General features: G+C 59.3%; 2 protein-coding genes across 3 annotated transcripts in view; both read left to right on the top strand.

Annotated features, from left to right (window-relative positions):
- SRRM3 (serine/arginine repetitive matrix 3) overlaps positions 1–12,857 on the top strand; it is a 29,449-nt gene extending 16,592 nt beyond the window's left edge. Inside the window, exons 9-16 of one of the 2 annotated variants that reach the window (XM_027664489.1) lie at positions 286–336; positions 439–543; positions 1,024–1,195; positions 6,737–7,065; positions 7,698–7,925; positions 8,215–8,352; positions 9,893–9,932; positions 10,539–12,857. In XM_027664489.1, coding sequence (XP_027520290.1) covers positions 286–336; positions 439–543; positions 1,024–1,195; positions 6,737–7,065; positions 7,698–7,925; positions 8,215–8,352; positions 9,893–9,932; positions 10,539–10,874 — 1,399 coding nt within the window. In that variant the 3' untranslated portion in view covers positions 10,875–12,857. The remainder of the gene's footprint in view (positions 1–285; positions 337–438; positions 544–1,023; positions 1,196–6,736; positions 7,066–7,697; positions 7,926–8,214; positions 8,353–9,892; positions 9,933–10,538) is intronic. The other variant, XM_027664490.1, reaches the window with a different exon arrangement.
- A 1,620-nt stretch (positions 12,858–14,477) lies between these two features.
- On the top strand, positions 14,478–16,554 carry HSPB1 (heat shock protein family B (small) member 1). The gene is made up of 3 exons (XM_027664453.1): positions 14,478–15,084; positions 15,956–16,019; positions 16,215–16,554. Exons 1-3 carry the CDS (start codon positions 14,724–14,726, stop codon positions 16,372–16,374), a joined length of 585 nt encoding a protein of 194 aa, XP_027520254.1. The 5' UTR covers positions 14,478–14,723; the 3' UTR covers positions 16,375–16,554.
- The last annotated feature ends 1,719 nt before the right edge of the window (positions 16,555–18,273 follow it).

Genomic DNA, 18,273 nt, shown 5'->3' on the forward strand with positions numbered 1-18,273 from the left:
TATAGGGTGACAACGGGCCCAAGCCAGAGGATACTGAGCAGAACCAGGCCCCCCCTTCCCACTGCCACCCGCTCCTGCCTGGCCTCACCAATGGGCACCTGATCCCGTGGTCCTCCCAGCACCATCTGGGATCCCCACTGTGCTTTGAATCTCAATGAATTCCAGCTCCAGACCATGCAGGTTCTTCCTCTCGCTCCTCCTGTGGCCTCGGTGCCTCTGGGGGAGGCTGGGGAAGCCACCCCCAGGTGCTGCCTCTGCTCCTGAAATTTCCAGCTCTTCCCGCAGGTCCCGAAGCCCCAAGAACAAACGGAAAGAGAAAAACAAAGAGCGCAAGAGGTGAGGGGCCGGGACGGCGCGGGGAGCGGGGTGCTGTGCCCCCCCTGCGTGCCCCAGGGGCGACTCAGCCTCCCCCCGCGGCCCCGGCCGCACTCTCCGCAGGTCCCGCAGCGAGTCCCCGGCCTGGCGCTCGCACCGGCGCAGCTCCTGCAGCTCCCACAGCGCCTCCCTCTCCTCCGACGACAGCGGCTCCAAATCCCCCGGCAGGTAGGGACAGCCCGGGACAGCCCACGACCAACAGCCCCCCACTCTCGGCGATGTGGGCTGGAGGGCAGGGCCAGAGATGTCTGTGTGGTGGGCACCCCGATGTGGTGGAGGGCAGGAGGTGGGTGGCAGAGGTGTCCCAGGGATGGGGACCTTTGTGGAGGTGGGTGGCAGAGGTATCCCGGGGATGAGGACCCTTGGGAATGGAGGACAGGTGGGTGGCAGATGTGTCCCGAGGATGAGAACCCTTCTGGGGGGATGGAGGGGAGCAGAATGGTGCTGCAGAACCTCTGGAGGGTTTGGGAAAATCCCAGGCGAGGGTTCAATTTTTGACTAGAGAAAGCCCAAAACACCGATTCTCACCCCATTTCTGGCTTTGGTGAAGCCTGCCCCGCAGCCTGGGCTGCTCTGCCGGGCCGGGCGGAGGGCAGTGCCGAGCTCGGGGCCGGGGTTGCCGGCGGCTCACGGTGCTGTGCCCCGCAGGCTGAGCCCCAAGCGCCGGCAGGATGGTCCCAAAGGCAGCAGCGCTCGCTCCAGCCGCAGCCCGTCCTCGCCCTCGCCCCAGCGCTCGGCCTCGCCGCATCAGAACGGGCACAAGGGCAGCGCCCAGAACGGCCGCCACAGCCACGGCGCCCCGCTCCCGGAGCCCTCGGATGTACGTAGGCTTTTCTTGGATCACTCTTCGCTTCCCTCCCCTCCTCCCTCCACAGGACTGCCCCCCTGCTCTCCTCTCCGCTCCTTCCCCACTCGCTCGGCTCCCCGCCCTGCCCAGCCGGGGCACACGGGGGAGATGCACTCACCAACCCTGCACTGGGTGCACGGTCTCCCTGGGGGAGCCAGCCCGTCATCTCGGGGCAAGGATCAGGGTAGCCAGCAAATCATCCCTCCCCCAAAGCTGCACATTGCCCTGCAGATGTCACCCCCGAGACGATGGCTTGGCAGGCCAGCGACACTGCCAGGGTCACCACTGGGCTCAGCACCTACCTGAGATTGAGCCCGGACAGCCAAGAAATGGGTACAGATGGAAAATTCATTTCCCCACCAACCCAAACCCTCCCCAGTGCCAAGGGCCTGACACCAGTGCTCAGGACTCCAACACCCAGTCTGGCCAGGGTAGGGTTCAGAGGGGATTTGGTGCTGGATGCTTGGATTTTAGGGTCCCCATGGCAGGTGACATTGGACCTAAGTGTCCCTGGCTCTGCCTCATTGTCCTGGGATGTCCCAATGAAACCCGGGGGGCTACTCTAGTGCTGAGTGGACAAAACTCTTAATCCTGTGGGACAAAGGGCCAGTCCCAGTTTAACCAGTGCCAGGATGGCAAGGAGCCTGCTTTGGCTAATAGGGACTGGAGGCAGAGCTGACTGAAGGCAGTGTGCTGCATGACTCCACTACTGGGGGGCACACAGGTCCCCACTCACCTCAGGGAACTTCATTCCCATGGTGAGGTGCTGTGGGGACACTGCCAGGCTGGCAGCACCCTGTGCTGACGCCCCAACACCTGCAGGGCCAGGGGCACCCTGGAAAATGGGGCCAGGAGCCCCCCACCCCATACCCACCTCCCCTTCACCCTCCCCAGCCCAGCACCCCCCAGCAGCACCCAGCACCCAGCCCATCTCTTGGAGCACCTCTCTGCTTTCTTCTTTCCTGTGGTTTTGGCTGGGGTGTGGGGGGGTTCGGGAGCCCCCCAGGCGCCCGGCTCGCCCCGCTCTCCCCCTGCCCACCCCCCAGCATCGCCCAGGCCGACGAGCTCCCTTGGCTCTCTGGCACCAGCGGGACTTTTCTCCAACAACTTTCTCTCTTTCTTTCTCTCTCTCTCTCTCTCTCTCTCTCTTCTTTCTCTCTCTGGTTTCTACTTTTTATTTTTTTTTCTTTTTAATCCCATCTGTGTTTTTCTTTAGCCTCCCATTTGAAAAAAACCCAAACGGTAATATACACTTCCATTTCTTGCTCAGCAGAAGCAGGGATGAGGGGGAGGGAAGGGCAATGAAACGTGCTTTTTTTTTTTTTTTCCCGCCCCCTTGTTTTAGTTTCCTTTCTCATGATTTCTTTTTTTTTCCCTTGTGATGTACAGAAATGCAAACGATATATATTTCTCTTATTTTCATTTCCCCCCCCGTCGTCATCGTGTTGTTCTAGAATTTTTTGCTTTTGTGTGTGTTAATGTGGAGAAGAAAAAAAAACCAAAAACAACAAACCCAAACCCAAAAACCAGATGTGTTTTCTAAATATTTACGACCACCGAACATTGTATTTCCATTTTCTATATTTTGAACAAGGAATTTAAAAGGGAAGAGAACCCAGCAGGCCTCCACTGCAAAAGAAATGGGCTTGTTTCCATCTCATGGAGCGAATTGCCCTTTTCCTCCTCAAATTGGCTACTGTCCTGGGTCCTCAGCTGGGTCCTGCTGCCACGGGGATGGTTTTCCTCCCTGGCTGCAGGATGAGGCTCCTGAGTGCTGGGTTATCCGAGCACCCCACAATCATCCCACACCCAGGTACCCATATCCTGCATCCCAGCAGGATGGGTGCTGAGCATCCTTGGTACCCAGCTCCTTTCCCATCTCCTGCAGACCCCCAAAAGCTCAGCCCATCCCCCAGATGAGCTGTGTCCCCCCTCAGCACCCCCAGAGCCACCGGGAGCAAGGGGTGCCCCGGGGCGCTGCACGGTGTTACCTTCCCTTTTAAATACCCAGTCCTGTCTCCATCCATCCCTGCTGCCTTCCCAGCCTTCCTCCTGGGTCTCTCCTCCTCCTCCTCCTTGCCCACACGCACCCTCCAGCCCCTCTTTCTCTCCGGTTTTCTTTGGGCCAACACAACCCAACATCCCTCGCCGTGTCCCACCTCCATCCATCGCCTTCCCTGCATGTTATCCGGGACTTTGCCATGTTATAGAGTGACTTTTTAAGACTGAACTGCAGCCGGGTTACAGACACCAGCCAGCAACTCCCCCCGTGGCCACCCCGCTCGGCGGCCGGCCACAGCCTTTCCACTGAAAAACAAACAAAAAAACTAACAAAAAAAAAAATTAAAAGCTAAAGAGACCGAATTTTAAAAATTAATTAAAAAAAAACTCTAAGCAGAGCAAACGGGATTAGCCGAGGGGTCTGGATCGCCGTACTAAAGAGTCCTTGTCTTTTTCCCATTCTGCCCTCCAAATGTGGAGATTATTGTTTTCTTTTTTTATTATTGCATTCCTGTCACTGCCAATTCCAAAGGTAGGTATTTCGTCCACCTCTGCACGTTCACTTCTGCAGATGAGCCTGTTGAAAAGCACCGTAGCTTGATTTAATGTTATTTTCTCTTTCTTTCTGACTTTCTTTCTCTTTCTTTCTCGCTCTCCTTCTCTGTCTCTCTTTCATTTTGTCTCTTTTTGGTGGCTATATATGATTTTTTTGTTTTTGATTTGTATGGTTTTCCCCAGTTAGCTGCAAAGCCATGCTCTTCTCTTACGTTCTTAATTTATATATTTTTTTGCCCTGTCCACGTAATATTTTTTTTCTTTCTTCCCCCCTTTTCTCTTCCCCGTCTCCTCGTGCTGTCGGTAGAATGCATTTCTGTGTCTTTCAGCCCTCCGAATTTGTGTTCGTTTCCATGCAGGGGCTGCTCCCTTTGAGTCCCCCCTTAGTGGCCCAGTAACGAAGGCAAACGTAATTAGTGAGAAATAGGGGCAGTGGCCAGGGGTGGGAGTGGCCACAGGGAGGTTTGGGTTGAATGGATGGGGCAAAACCTGAGAAATTTGGGGAGATGTGTGGGTTTAACCCCTCTTTGGGTCGTGATGGGGGAAAAAACCCAACTCAAGAAAAATACTGGGAGGCTGCAACGGGGAAAGGTTGAAATCTTCGTCTGTGGAGAGGCAGGTCCAGGGAATCACATTCCCCAGGAGCAGGGGATGGCATCCCAGCCCTGGGTGTCCCATCCCCACAAGTGCCCAGTGTGTGTTTTCCCTTTTGGGCTGGGTCTTTGCCAATTTGGGTTTGTTTGGGATGCTTTTACTGTCGTTGCCTTCCTGCACGCCTGGGCAGGAGACTGCAGGGTTTGGGTGGGAGCCCCACATCCCACAGAATGGACAGCTGGCACCAAAATGCTGCCCTGGGAAAGAGGAAAGCCCTTTCTTTCTCTCTTCATCTTCCTCTTCTTCTACTTCATCTTCTCTGCTTTTATTTTCCTCTGCTGGGACATGGGGCTGGGAAAGGGCTCAGCTGAACCCCCCCTGTTCTTTCCCCCCTCACTGCAGCCATTGCAACAGCAACAGATTTTTAATAAAAAATCCAAATCCTCTCATTTTGACTCCAGCTTGCTGCTCTGTGGCTGGAGGGGTTGGCTTATCCATGGGGACAAGGAGGTGGGGTGTGGAGCAGTCTGGGATGCTCAGGGATGCAAATGGTTTTGCGACCCTTTTGCAGCATCTTTGTGGTGGTCCCCAGAATCCCACCCCTTCGCCCTTCCTGCTTGTTTTGGGGGGAGAAAAGTGGTGTCTAGGACACAGTGGGGCAGGTAGAGAGAACCTTATCCTCGAGGATTCACCAGAAGTATTTGGGGCATGGGGATGGCAAGGAATTGGAGTCAGCAGCCCTGGGTGTGGTGGCACAATCCTGGCACCACCCCAATCCCCCTGAACCCTCTTCAATCCCTTCAGCTGCACTCCCTGTGCAGGATTCACCCTTCCAGGGATACTCAGGGACCTGGTGTTGGGCTGTGGCTGGGGAAAGGAGACCCTAAAGCCAGGGGTTTGCTGGCTTGGTCAGGGCTGGTGGTGCAGGAGCTGTTTCCACCCATCTTTTTGGTCTAGTGATGTTTGCAAAGATGGGGAAAACACCCAGGCAGCATTTGTGGCTTGGAGGAGCTCGGATATTTGGGGGCCCCAGGGCCGGACAAAACCCCCTCAGCTCTTGGTGAGAGCCTGGCTCGAGGCTTGGCCATGGTGGTGGCCCAGGGTTTTCCCTCCCTGTAGGAGAAGTGAGTTGGTTTGTTTTATTTCTCCTCTCTCTGGCTCTGTCTCTGTCTCTCCTCCTTCTCTCGCTCTTTCTTTCTCTCTTGCATTTTTGTGAATCTAATGATGCACTTATATTGCCCCGCTTTTCCCTTCTCTTCATACCTTACCTACTAAAGGAGGAAATGCCACTTTTTTGGTAAGTGGATGTTAACCAAGAGGGACTTAAAAAAAAAAAAAAAGCATATAATGGAAAAAATAAAAAAAAAAAAGGAAGCAGAAAGCAAAGTCTGTGTTGAGTGCTGATGAGGACTTAGCAGTTCCCTGCAGAGTCACAGCTAACAGCTCAATGCGTGTCCCAGGAAGAGCTCAGAGACATTCGTTTATCTCAGTAACGAGGACATTTGTGAAGTTTTGCTTTGTTTTTTATTTCTTTATTTTTATTTATTTATTTATTTTTTGATTTGATTTGATTTGGATGGTTTTTCTTCTTTCTTTTATCTGTTGGTTTCTTTTTTTTGCCTTCTCGTCCCCGGCCCCCCTCCCCTGCCTTGCCCTCCATTGTCGCTCTGTGCCGTTTTTTCCTCGTTTCTGGATTTGTTTTAAGCCAAAAGCCGTACTATCGATAAAAACTACACGTATCAGAACATATATCTCTATATATGTGCATGCCTCTGTGTGAGCAGACCCCATCACCTCCAGCCCTCTTTGGTTCGACCCCTTCCCCTCGGCTCAGTCTGATTTACTCTCCCCCACCGCCCCTCTTCCCTCCTCTCATCTTTTCTTTTCCCTGCCCCCATTTTCCTCCCTTCGTTTGGGTTTTACCCCTCTTTTCCTTCCCCCTTTCTTGGTGGGGGCGGGCGGGCACCAGGGTTTGCTTTATCCCTTCTCCAGGTGTTTTTGGGCGGGGTGGGTTGTTTTTTTCCCTTCAAGCTCTCCCTCCCTGACGACTTGGGGGTTTTCTTGGATTTATTTATTTTCCTCCCATCCCGCCCTTTCCTTTGGGTTTTTTATTACGATTTGAGTTGAGTTATATTTTTTTGGCGTTTTGCATGCGGAGGTTTGCATGACCCACGTTGTTGAGGGCGAGAGGAAGGTGCAGAGTAGCGTCTGTGTAGCCTGCCTTATGCGATGTGCATTGACGTTGTGATCTGCGCCCCCGGCCCGGCGCCCCCCGTTAAAATCCCCTTTCTCCTTCTTTCTTCTCTTCTTCCCCCCTCCCCTTCCTCCTTTCTCTCCTTCTCTCTCTCTCTCCCCCTCTGCCAGAGGCCGGCCTCGGCGTCCCCCTCTCCGCGGGCTCACGGCAGGACGGAGCCGCTTTCCCCCCGCGCCCGGGGGGGCAGACACGGTGCCCGCAGCCCCCGGTCGCCCACGCCGGAGCGGGGCAAGCACGGCCACCGGCATCGCTCCCGCAGTGCCTCGCCGCCCTCCCGACACCGCGGCCAGAGCAAGGGGCGGCCCTCGGCCCCCCGGGAGCCCCCGCCGGCTCCTCTCAGCCCGCCCGGCTACAGCAGCGACTCGGAGGGCTCGGCGGGATCACAGCCCTACCACCCGCCGGCCGGCCCCGACAGGAGCCACGGCGCACACGGGAAGAAGTAAGGGAAGAACTCCGGGATGGGATCGTGTTATCACTGATGGGATATGGGAGATGGGTCGTGGTATTTGGGGTGCAGCCCCACGCGGGCACCTTGAGTCCCTCCAAGGGAAGCTCTGGGGTGCGAGCTGGGTTGGGATGCTCAGGGGATGGGGAAGGAGATGGGGATGAAAATGGGGATGGGAATGGGGACAGGAATCAGGACAGACATGGGACAATGATGGGGATGGGGGAGGAGGAGGAAGGGGATCTGGAAATAAAGAAATAAATTTGAGTTTGGGTTAGGATTATGGAACGGGGGTTAGGTTGTGGATGGGGACAGGAACAGAGATAGGGAAGAGCCACAGTGGGTCAGTGCTAGCTCACTGTGGGAAGGATCATCCCTGCAAGGGTTTATGCCAGCTTGAAGGGCAGTACCTGGATGGCTGTGTGGAATTACAGCATCCCACAGGATGCAGGGTCCCGAGTGCGTGAGCGCCCCACGCTTTATAATCAGAGATGTAGCCCAGCCAAAAACTGGCGTCATGTAGGTGTGCCCACTGTTCTCTGTGGGAACCTGGGATCTCTGGCTCCTGTGGGACATCCTGCCAGCCAGGATGAGACAAGAGGCAGTGCTGGGATCTGCCTTCACAGGGTGAAGGAGAGGCACCACCGGGGCCGGCCCAACAGCAGCTCGGAGTCGTCGGCCAAGCACTCCCGGCACACGTCGGAGCGCAGGAAGAGCCCGTCACCCAGCCCGGGCCAGCGCAGCAGCTCCTGGAGCTCCAGTGGCTCTCTCTCCAAATCCCGCTCCCGCTCCCGGGAGAAGAGAGCAGGACGCAGCCGCTCCCGATCACCCTCGCCGAAAAAACCCGCCAGCAGGTCAGACCCAGGGGGGACTTCAGCCCAGGGGACACCAGAGGTGCCATGAGTGGGCCCAGGGGACACCACGGGTGCCATCAGTGGGCTCAGGGAGCATCTGTGGCTCATGGTGGTCCCAGCTCTCCTGGGGTTTGGGGAGGGGTCTCAGGTCTTTGCTAGTGGCACTGGAAGCACCAGCTCCAGGTGGCAGTGTCAGGTGCCGCAGGCAGCTGCTGTCACAGGGTGTCCCTGGATCCCACCCGGGATCCCAGCACGCTCCCTGACACTCCTCCTCCTCCTCGGGGTGTAGAGAGAAGGACAACGAGCCCCGAACACGTCACGGTGATCCCGATCCCACCCGCGCCCGGCGCCGCTCCAGGAGCTACTCCCCAATCAGGAAGAGGAGACGTGACTCCCCCAGCTTCATGGAGCCCAGGAGGATCACGAGGTGGGTCCTGGCACGTGGCAAAGGCTCTGCCATGTCCGTGGCACGTCCCAGGGCTGAGCTCTGCCATCAGCCGGCCCCAAAGAGCATGTGGGTGGGGGAATGGACAGGCAACAGATGGATGGATGGACAGATGGATGGATGGGTGAATGAACGGATGGATGTATAGATGGATGAATGTATGGACAGGGTGGATGGACGGACTGACAGATGGATGGACGGATGGATGGATGGATGGATGAGTGAATGGATGGATGGATGGATGAGTGAATGGATGGATGGATGGATGGGTGAATGGATAGATGGATGGATGGGCAGACAGATGTACAGATGAATGGATGGATGGATGCATGGCTGGCTGGACGGACAGACAGATATACATATGGATAGATGGATGTACAAACGGATGGGTGGATGGATGAATGAGTGGGTGGATGGGTGAGTGGCTGGTTGGATAGGTGGATGGATGGACAGACGTGCAGATGGATGGACTGGCGGACGGACGGACAAAAGGATGAGCAGCTCTGCTGATGATCAGATAACCCTGAGGGTGACCGGGTGAATCAGCTGGCCCAGACAGCTGGATAACCAGACTGCCTCCAATACTACGACCTTCTGATCTCTTCCTATTTCAAGGCATGAAAACAGGAATTAATTTTAATCCGGCTGTGCATATTCCAGAAAGACGCACATCCGCAATCACATCTCTCCTCTGCCCTCCAAAAGCCAGTTTCTCCCCCTTGGGATCCTATTGCCTCAGGATCCCAAGCTGTAAGACAGGCAATATTTCATGCCAGACAAAACACTGTGTGCATATGTAGCACCTCGTTAACATGCAGCGCTGGCAGCGGGGCCTGCCGAGCCGAGATTACCTCCTTCCTGACCTATTTGTCTCTCCTGCTATCAGCTGGGAGATCAGGGCGCTGGATTTTCAGAAATCAGCTCTGCCACACTGTGGGAGGGATTTTGTTTTGCCTGGGCTGGGCTGGAGTTGTCAGGAGAGAGGACAGGAGGAAGGACAGAAGCAATACTGCAGAGCCCATGGGTTAGGGCTCCCTGCAGCTCTTCCCAATGTATGCCCTGGAAAGAAAATGGGCTGGGAAATCTGCTCCCAGCCCAGAGGAAGGTTTTTCCCAGCCCGAGTACCACTGTTTGGTTTTCCATCCCTCCTGCTCCATCCTGGTTTTGCCAGGATGTCCCCAGGGAGATGGCAGGGCTCAGTTGGAGGGCACAGCCTGCAATCCCTGTGAGGACTGTCCCCCCCATCCCTGCCACCATCCCTGGCATGGATGGGGATGGCAGACCCAAATCTGCTTGGGGTTCAGGAGGAGCAGAGCCATTCCTACAAGGCCTAGAGGACGCTGTGGGGAAGGGGCAGCTGGGGGAACACCCCCAGCCCCCCTCTGCCTGCCCCATAGTCCAGCCAGAACCCCCAGGGCTTTTCCTTGCCCTCCTGCCCTGTCCCCAGTTCCCATCATCCCCCCACCACCACACTGGTCCTACCTCAGTGATGCCAACCTCTCCTTTTCCATTTCATCCCAAGGTCCCTCTCGGAGAGCATCGCCGCCAGCCTGGCTCCCAGGGTAACCTCCCCCCTTCCTCCTCTTCCTCCTCCTCTTCCTCCCGGACCCCTCTATGTCTCCTCACACCTTAGGACGCCCTCGGCACCCGGTTGCCTTCAGGCCGTGCCTGTGGCTCTCTGGTCCCACTAACACCAGGCCAGGAGAGGGGGCAAGGGGCTGACTCCTGATGTCTCTGCCCCCCGTGGCCTCCATTCCCACTGCCGCTGTGCTTCCCGTGTCCCTCCTCTCGCTCCGGCGCCGGCGGGGCCGCAGCTCGCCTCCCGCTAATCCCGAACGTCTCTTTTTCAGCAGCTTTCAATCTTTGGTGTCTGGGAAACACAAAGGCCACATTAACCTGCTCACTTTCTGCCCTCGACGCTGCCTAATCCAGGACTAACACCCCGGGGGGCGGGGGAGGGGGGGGAACTGGGAAGGAGGAAGGGGATGGATGGAGGGGGAGGTGACATCGGGTGGCCGCATCCTGACACCCCGCAGCCGGTGTGAGCCTGCTCGCGGACATGCTCGGCTTCCCTGGGTGGATGCTTGGCCGTGCCGGAGGTCCAGTGCTGGACCCTCTCCCCGAGCTGCCGCCGGGGGCCTCACTTAGATCCCTTTTTCCATTTGCAGTGCTCGCAAGCGTCCCATCCCCTACTACCGGCCCAGCCCCTCGTCCTCCAGCTCGCTGAGCACCTACTCGTACAGCCGGAGCCGCAGCCGCAGCTACGACAGCTACAGCTCCAGCCGCAGCCGCAGCCGGACTCGCAGCCCCCCCAGCCGCTCCCGCAGCCCCAGCCGCAGCCCCAGCTACAACAGCCGCAGCAGCTCGGAGAGCGCCGGCTTCTGAGACCCCCCCGGCACCCGGCCGCAGCCCCCCGGCACCCCAGCTCTGCCCCCTCCATGCCTCCTGCGCCCCCAGAAGGGACGGGACCACCGGGGAGGTGGAAAAGAGCCGGGGGATGCTAAGGACGGACCTTGGCGGCGGGGGAAAGCGCCGACGGAAACTGGAAGGGGTCCTTGCGTCGCCCATGGAAGGGGCGGTTCCCTCCCCGCTCCGGGGTGTTTTGGGGGTCGGGATGGGGAAGGGGAGGATGTCTTCTTATTTCTGCGAGTGCCGGGGCGGGGTCGGGTGGGGTGGGCGAGCACAGAGCGAGGGAACAAACGCTCAGCAGAGACTTTGGGGCGAGTGGGTATGGGTGGCTCGGGGCCTCCCGGGACCCCTCCCTGTGCTTTTTTGGGTTGGTTTGACTGTTTTTTAGCACAAGAATATCCCGGGGAGGGGGGTGGGGGGGCGTGGCAGGCTCAGCTGGAAGGTGTGATGCCAACCAGAGGTGAGCCCCTGCTTTTCCCCATTGGAAGTGTCCCCACAGTGTCCTGGGGGCTGGGGGCACCATGAAACACTTTGGGGTTCCCCCAGACCTGAGAACATGCCGAGCCATGGATGAACAAAGCCAGCAGCACCCACAAGTCTCTTTCCAAGCGGGGAGATCCAGGGGGACCACCTATGTGTTAATGCTGCTCATCAGCTCAGGAGCTGGCCCTGGCACCCATCCATCCCACCCAATCTGAGGGGACACCAAGTTGTCACCCCCAGGAGGAGGGAGCTGCAAGGCCTAGGGCTGGGCAGGGGATTTCCCACCCCTGGGGGTGCATCCAGCCATCCTCTGGCTTTGGCATGGACCCCACCTCTGGGCTGGCTGCCCCCAGCCCCCCCTGTTCTGGGGCTGAGCAGCCGCTTTTTAGACTGAATTACGGAAGGAGAGAGGCAGGAGGGTCTCGGGCCTGGCCCGTGGCCCCACTTTTGCAGGACTTTGCTGATTTCCCAAAAAAAAATAGCCCCCCCGGGCGCCAGGACAGCCCTGGCCCCCCGGGGCAGTTGGTTGGTGTTTAATCCTTGTGGCCCTGTGTTTTCCGGACGGCTGGAGCAGGACAATGGGGATGAACCTCCCTGGGTGGGAGAGCAGCTGCCTGGATTAACCCGCTGCCCCCGATGAAAAGCCGGGCTTTGGCCGCGCTGGTTTGCAGGCGCTGGTTTGCAGCCGGGCGGGGCCGGGGCATCCTTTGGACTCGGGCTCAGCTGTGATGTGACAGCCTCGTTAGCTGTGGCCTGATGAACCGGAGGTCCCGGGAGGGCAGAATTGTGAGAGGAGGGACACTGGGGTCATCTCCCAAACCTGGAATGCTGAGAAAACAGGCTCAGCCACAGGCTGAGGATTCACCAGCCCTTGGACAAAAGTCCCAGGCCATGATGGGTGCCAGCCCTTGGGCATCCCATCCACCAGCTGGCAAAGCCACCAGCCACCTTCCGTGGTGCCCAGACAAGCAGAGCTGTTAGAAATGGGGTGAACAGGTAAGGAGGGGACTTGTGCCCACCTGCCAGCCCCAGGCAGGGCGGCAGCTCTGGATGTGACCGTGGTAGGAGGAGGAGACAAAGGGTCCTGCTCCCCCTGGGCCTCGGGAGATTGGAGGACACCAGTGCCCTCAGCATCCCTACGAACCCGAAATCCATCCCGCCCATCTCCACCTGCTGCCGCCGCAGCCCCCGGGCACCCCATGGCTCTGTCCCCACCATCGCCCCACGGGGAAGCTCAGACTGGGATATGGGGGACGTCCCCTGAGACCATCCCAACCCAAGCCACCGGCAGGGGGGTTATTTTACCAGTGGCCGCAGCCCCAGCCCTGCAGCCCCCGGGGCCACGGCTCCCGAAATCCCAAGACCCGCCTGCAGCGGCGCCGCGGACGAGCCAGCACATCAGGGAAAAATTCCAGTCTTCCTCTTTTACAGTCTCTGTCTCCTGCCGCGGAGGGAGCCAACTGGAACAAATACTCTGTAGAAATACTTCAGTATTTTCCTGTCGCGCGTGCGCTCTCTCTCTGGGTTGTGAGTACAGCTGTAGATGCCGTGAGCTGGTGCAATTATAATAAATATACAGTATATATTGTAAATGACTCTGCTGGGCACTGAGAGGTTTCTTCATGGGGGGAGAACAGAGGGGGTTTCCTGCTCCCTCCATGCAGGATTGGTCTGTCCAGCTCCCTGCAGACCCATCTTCCTCCTCTCCCCTGTGCTGCCTGCTGTGTCCAGCCACCCTTGGCTCACTTTTCCCTCTGGCTCTGTGTGGAACAGCGCTGGGCAGCAGTTGTGCGTCTGATCCCCCTGAGCATCCTGCTGTGGGGAGGGGGAAACCCTCTGAGAACCTCTCCCTCTGCATCTTTCCCGTCTCCTTGCAGTCCTCCTGGCTCCCTGCAGCCTTCCCTGCATCCCTCCCTTTTGCCTGCAACCTCCCATCCATCCCATCTGCATCCCTCACTGCATCCCTGCCTGCATCCCTTCCACCTCTCGCACTTCCCGGCATTCGTCCCTGCATTCCTGCCTACATCCCTCCCATTTCCCAGCATCCCTCCCTGCCTCTTCCTCTGCATCCCTCCCTGCAGCCCCTCCATTTCCCTGCATCCCTCCCATTTCCCTGCATCTCTTGCCTCCGCAGTGCCCCCCTCCTTTCCCGGCTCCCCCCCCAGCCCATCCCAAACCCCACACAGCTCAGCTTCCTGCAGCCCCTTCTCACTCCCTGCCATTCCAGAGGGATGGGCTGGGCACTGCCCCAGACAAAGGACACCCCCAATTCCCCTCTGCAGCATTCCCCTCACATTCCTTACTCCCTGGGGTCACACATCCTGCTCGGAGTGTCAGGGTTCAGCTGCTCCCCCCCCCCCCCCCCCCCCCCCCCTCTTCTGGCTTCTCCAAATCAAAGCTGGGGGGCACAGGAGGACAGGGCAGAGTTGATGGGGTCCCAGAGGGGATGGGGTCCCAGAGCTGCCGGGCTCGCTGGGGCTGGAAAACAGCTCTTCCCTGGGATGGGAGCATGGAGTCTGGCCCCAGATGGGAATCCTTTCCTGGGTGTCAGGTGTGTGGAGATGCTCGTTTGGACATGAGGGCAAATGACTTAGGGAGGGAGCCTCCTTCTCCCAGAGTGTGCTGAAGCCTCCAGCCCCCCCTGCCCCCTCCAGCCCCCCTAACCCCCTCATCACTATCAGCTCCCCTGCTCCCCACCGTCCCCATCAGATCCTATAAGCCCCCCACACACACCCTACTGATCCCATTGGCCCCCAAGAGCCTCCTCAGCCCTGTGGCCTTCAGAGACCCCCACCCACGGGGGCTGGAGCAGCCTCACCCCAGCTTGGTGCTGGGGGTTCCCCACCACAATTACTGAGCCCTGGGACCACTGATGAACTGGGGGGCTCCAGAACCTTCTGGCTGATGAGTGACCAGGGGCTGAGGGGCTCCAGAACCTTCTGGCTGGTGAGTGACCAGGGGCTGGGGGGCTCCAGAACCTTCTGGCTGATGAGTGACCAGGGGCTGGGGGGCTCCAGAACCTTCTGGCTGGCAGGTGACGCAGCGCAGGGCCATGCACGGCCTCCTCCACTGACTCACCCCGCCATTCCCGAGGCGCTGGCCCAGCCCCAGCTCCCTCCCCACAAGGCCAGCGTGTCCCGGGGATTGTTTTACGGGCAGGCAGGAAGAGCCCGGGAGCAGCTCCAAGGGCCATCCATCACTCCCAAGCAGCCAAGCCTCTCGCGATGAAAGGCGGACGGACACTTCCTTGGCAGGGGGACCCCGGAGGCTGCCAGCCCCCTCCCCGCGCCGCCCACACACTGCGGCTGCGTGTGGCCGCCCCAACCCCGGCAAAGTTTCTCGTCCCTTCCCCGGGGCTGCTGCGATTTCCATTAATAGCCAGCTGAGCCTCCTGGCTAAAAATAACCCCCGGCCCTCTTCATAAGGCACTGCCGGCCGCCCCCCGGGCAGCACCGCACACCATGGCCGAGCGCCGCGTCCCCTTCACCTTCCTGCGCAGCCCCAGCTGGGATCCCTTCCGCGACTGGTACCATGGCAGCCGCCTCTTCGACCAGTCCTTCGGGATGCCCCACATCCCCGAGGATTGGTACAAGTGGCCGAGCGGCAGCGCCTGGCCGGGATATTTCCGCCTGCTGCCCCGGGAGAGCGCGCTGATGCCGGCCCCGGGCTCGCCCTTCGGGACGGCGCTGACCCGCCAGCTCAGCAGCGGCATCTCCGAGATCCGCCAGACTGCCGACAGCTGGAAGGTCACCTTGGACGTCAACCACTTTGCACCTGAGGAGCTGGTGGTCAAGACCAAGGATAACATCGTGGAGATAACCGGTGGGTGCTGGGATGGAGGGGTCTCTGGGGTCCCTCGAGGGTGCTGGGATGAGGCAGCTGCTCCAGAGCTTGCTGGGGGGAAAAGGGTGGAAAGGCAACGTAGGACGGAACAAGGGGTGGGAAGAGAGGGAAGGAAAAGCAAAAGGAGGAGATGGAGGGGACAGGTGGGAGGAGAGGAGAGGAAAAAGGGAAAGAGAAAGGGAAAGAGAAAAGGAAAATCAAGGCACAGAGGAAGGCCCAGCACTACAGCTCAGCCTTGGGGTGCATTCACACAGCACAGGGTACAGAGACCCCCTGCCAGCCCCATATATTCACCCCTCGCTGCTGTCCCAGCCAGGACACGGGGAGGGACCCCCTGGCTGTGACCCACAGAGGGACCTGGGGGGGTGACGAGCCCCGCAGCCCCTGTGCTCCCCACAGAGCCCTGGGCAGCTCAGCCAGGGATGCCGTGACAAAGTCCAGACCTGTGGCACAAGGCCAGGATGTGCTTCCTGACCCACCAGGACAGTCTGCACAGAGTGGGGGCAGTTCCCCAGCCAGAGGGATTCGAGGTGCAGCCCCAGGAAGAGGGGGGTGCTCCATCTTCAGCCCCACTGGCTGTGGGGCCAGGTGCTGCTGTTGGGTCCCTTTGGCCACCACCAGCTCCTGGCACCACACTTTGCTCCACTTGAATTTGGGGGATGCTCCCAGAGGGGCCTCACTGCCCCTGGTACCCCACAGCTGCTTCAGGCTCATATCATGGCAAGAAAACACCAGGATGGGCAGAATCAGCCCCTCTCTGGTGTTGGGCAATGTCGGGATGGGGTGGGAAGGCTGCTCCCCCAGCTGGGTGTTTCCTTTCCAACCATCCCTGGGTTTTGTTTCCTTGCAGGCAAACACGAGGAGAAGCAGGATGAACACGGCTTCATCTCCAGGTGCTTCACCCGAAAATACACGTAAGTATCAGGGAGGAGGGGAGTTGGGATCCTGGCAGCACCTCGATGTCTTTGGGGACCTTTGCCCACCCACCCCCTCAGTGCCCATTGGCCAAACCGGGAGTGGAGGGGCAGCAGTTTGGGGCTGTCACATCCCTGGGGGGTGTAGGTGGGGCAGTGGGTGCTGCAGCCCTGACTCTCCCTCTCCCCCCACAGCCTCCCCCCCGGTGTTGAAGCCACGGCCGTGCGATCCTCGCTGTCCCCCGATGGAATGCTCACGGTGGAGGCCCCCCTGCCCAAACCCGCCATCCAGTCCGCGGAAATCACCATCCCCGTCACCGTCGAGAGCCAAGCCAAGGAACCAGCCAAGAAGTAGGCGGCACCCAGGAGGAGGAGGAAGAGGAGGAGGAGAAGCCGCCACCGCCCCCATCCCCAGCTGCCCCCTCGCACCCGCCCCCTTTTTACTGTTGATTTTGTACTCGCCCTGTCACCGAGTGCCTTGAATAAATGTGAAGGAACAGACATTATCAGCTGGAATAAAAACTGGTGAAAGAAACCTGTCCCTGTGTGTGTCCCCCGGCAGGGGGGAGCTGCACTGCAGGCACTGGGACCAGAGCACCAGGATGGGGCTGCCTGAGGCCAATGGGGGGGTCACCAAGCCCTGCTCAGCACCTGGAGTCAACATCCTGACTCTCCCTATCCTGGATATCCCACATCCAGGTCTCCTACTTCTCAGCTCTTCACATCTCAGCCTCCAGTATCCCAGGTCTTTATATCCCAGGTCTCAAAAATTTCTGGTCTCCAACATCCCAGGCTCAGCATCCCAGGTTTCCACAACCTGGGTCTCCTACATCCCAGGTCTCTCAAATGCCAAGAGAGTCTCACCCTCTTGGGTGCACCCTCAAGGTGCTCAAATGCCCCGGGTCTCACCCTCCCTGGTCTCCACAATGCTGGCTCTCAGCCAATATCAGAATATTTTGGGTCTCCATAGCCCAGTGTCACCCTCCTGGGTGACATCCCTGAGCAACAAGCACCCACACACCCCCCTCTGGGTCACAGGGGAGTCAGAGGGCAAAGAAGGGCTTTGGGGGCAGAAGCTCTGCTTGGGGACCCTGCAACCCCAGCAATGCAGCCCCTTGAGCCCCAGCCCTGCCATCCAGTGCTCCCCTTTCCTTCCATCCCACTGTTGTGAGGGGCCAGCTGAGGGGTTCAGCTCAGGGGCTGCAGCCATACTGGGGGGCTGGATTGGGGCAAAGGGGGGTCGTGGTCTCGAGTTCAGCCCCAGTTGGCCCCATGCGCCTCTGGGCAGGACTGGCCCTACATGGCTGAGGTCAGGCCCAGGGCTTCGATGTTCCCACTCCGACAAATCCCACTAATCCCCCCTGAGTCATCCCAGAGGCAGACAGTGACCTGGGAGGAATCCCGCGGCCGCGAGGCCCCTCTCCGGGCTTGGGGGGCTCCACGTGCCCCCCGAACCCCTTCCCCCCCATCCCCTCTGCCCCAGCAGTCTCAGGGGTGAGCAGTTTGGCAGCTCTCAGGCACAATCCTGGGGTCAGTTCCTGCTGCCAGGGGTCACCTGTGTGCTTGGGGGGACCCTATGTGCGTGTGTCTGGAGGTGGGAGGCTCTTCCAGCCCGAGTGTGTCTCCAGGGGGAGAAGTCCCTCCAGGAGCATCCCCAGCCCCCTCCCCTCTCTCCCGTGGCCGTGCCACAGTGGCTCTCACCTCCCAAAAAGCCGTGGTGAGGGGGCTGTCGGAGCACCACGGCGCAGGGGTGGGGCTCGGGGTGTCCCTCTCTGCGTTGGGGTGCTCGGCGAGCCCCCAGCCCCTCTTTGCCATCACCCAGAGGTTATTCCCAGCCCCTTCCCGGGGGTGTCCACCCTGCACCCCCGGATCCCTCGCAGGGCGCGTGAGTCAGGGCGCATTTTCCGTTTATAGTTTCCCGGGGAGGGGAGTATTTTTACAGCGTGAGTCACCGCGCGTGTGGCTCCGGGCGGAAAACCATCGGGGAAGGGAGGGAGGGAGGGGAGGGAGGCAGGGAGGCTCCCACACACCCACCCCTGCGGCCACGGGAGCATCCAGGAACCCTCCCCGCGGCTCCCACCTTCCCTCGCCTCTGCCCCGGGAAGGAGCCCGGTGATCCCTTAATCCGCCGGGATCCTCTGCGCCGGAGGAAGGGCGGTGGCCCCCGGGATCAGACACCCGGCTGTTCCCGAGCCCTCCCCACCCCACGGAGCCCCCCAGAAACTCGACACAGGCGATAACAATTAAGCAGCGC

The sequence above is a fragment of the Corapipo altera genome, unplaced genomic scaffold (genome assembly GCF_003945725.1).
Source record: "Corapipo altera isolate COAL_440 unplaced genomic scaffold, ASM394572v1 181b, whole genome shotgun sequence".
Taxonomy (NCBI): Eukaryota; Metazoa; Chordata; class Aves; order Passeriformes; family Pipridae; genus Corapipo; species Corapipo altera.

Coding starts and splice junctions, on each gene's coding strand:
- HSPB1 (XM_027664453.1), top strand. CDS start 14,724: ATGGCCGAGCGCCGCGTCCCCTTCACCTTCCTGCGCAGCCCCAGCTGG. Junction 15,085..15,955: donor TAACATCGTGGAGATAACCG/GTGGGTGCTGGG, acceptor GTTTCCTTGCAG/GCAAACACGAGGAGAAGCAG. Junction 16,020..16,214: donor TGCTTCACCCGAAAATACAC/GTAAGTATCAGG, acceptor CTCCCCCCACAG/CCTCCCCCCCGGTGTTGAAG.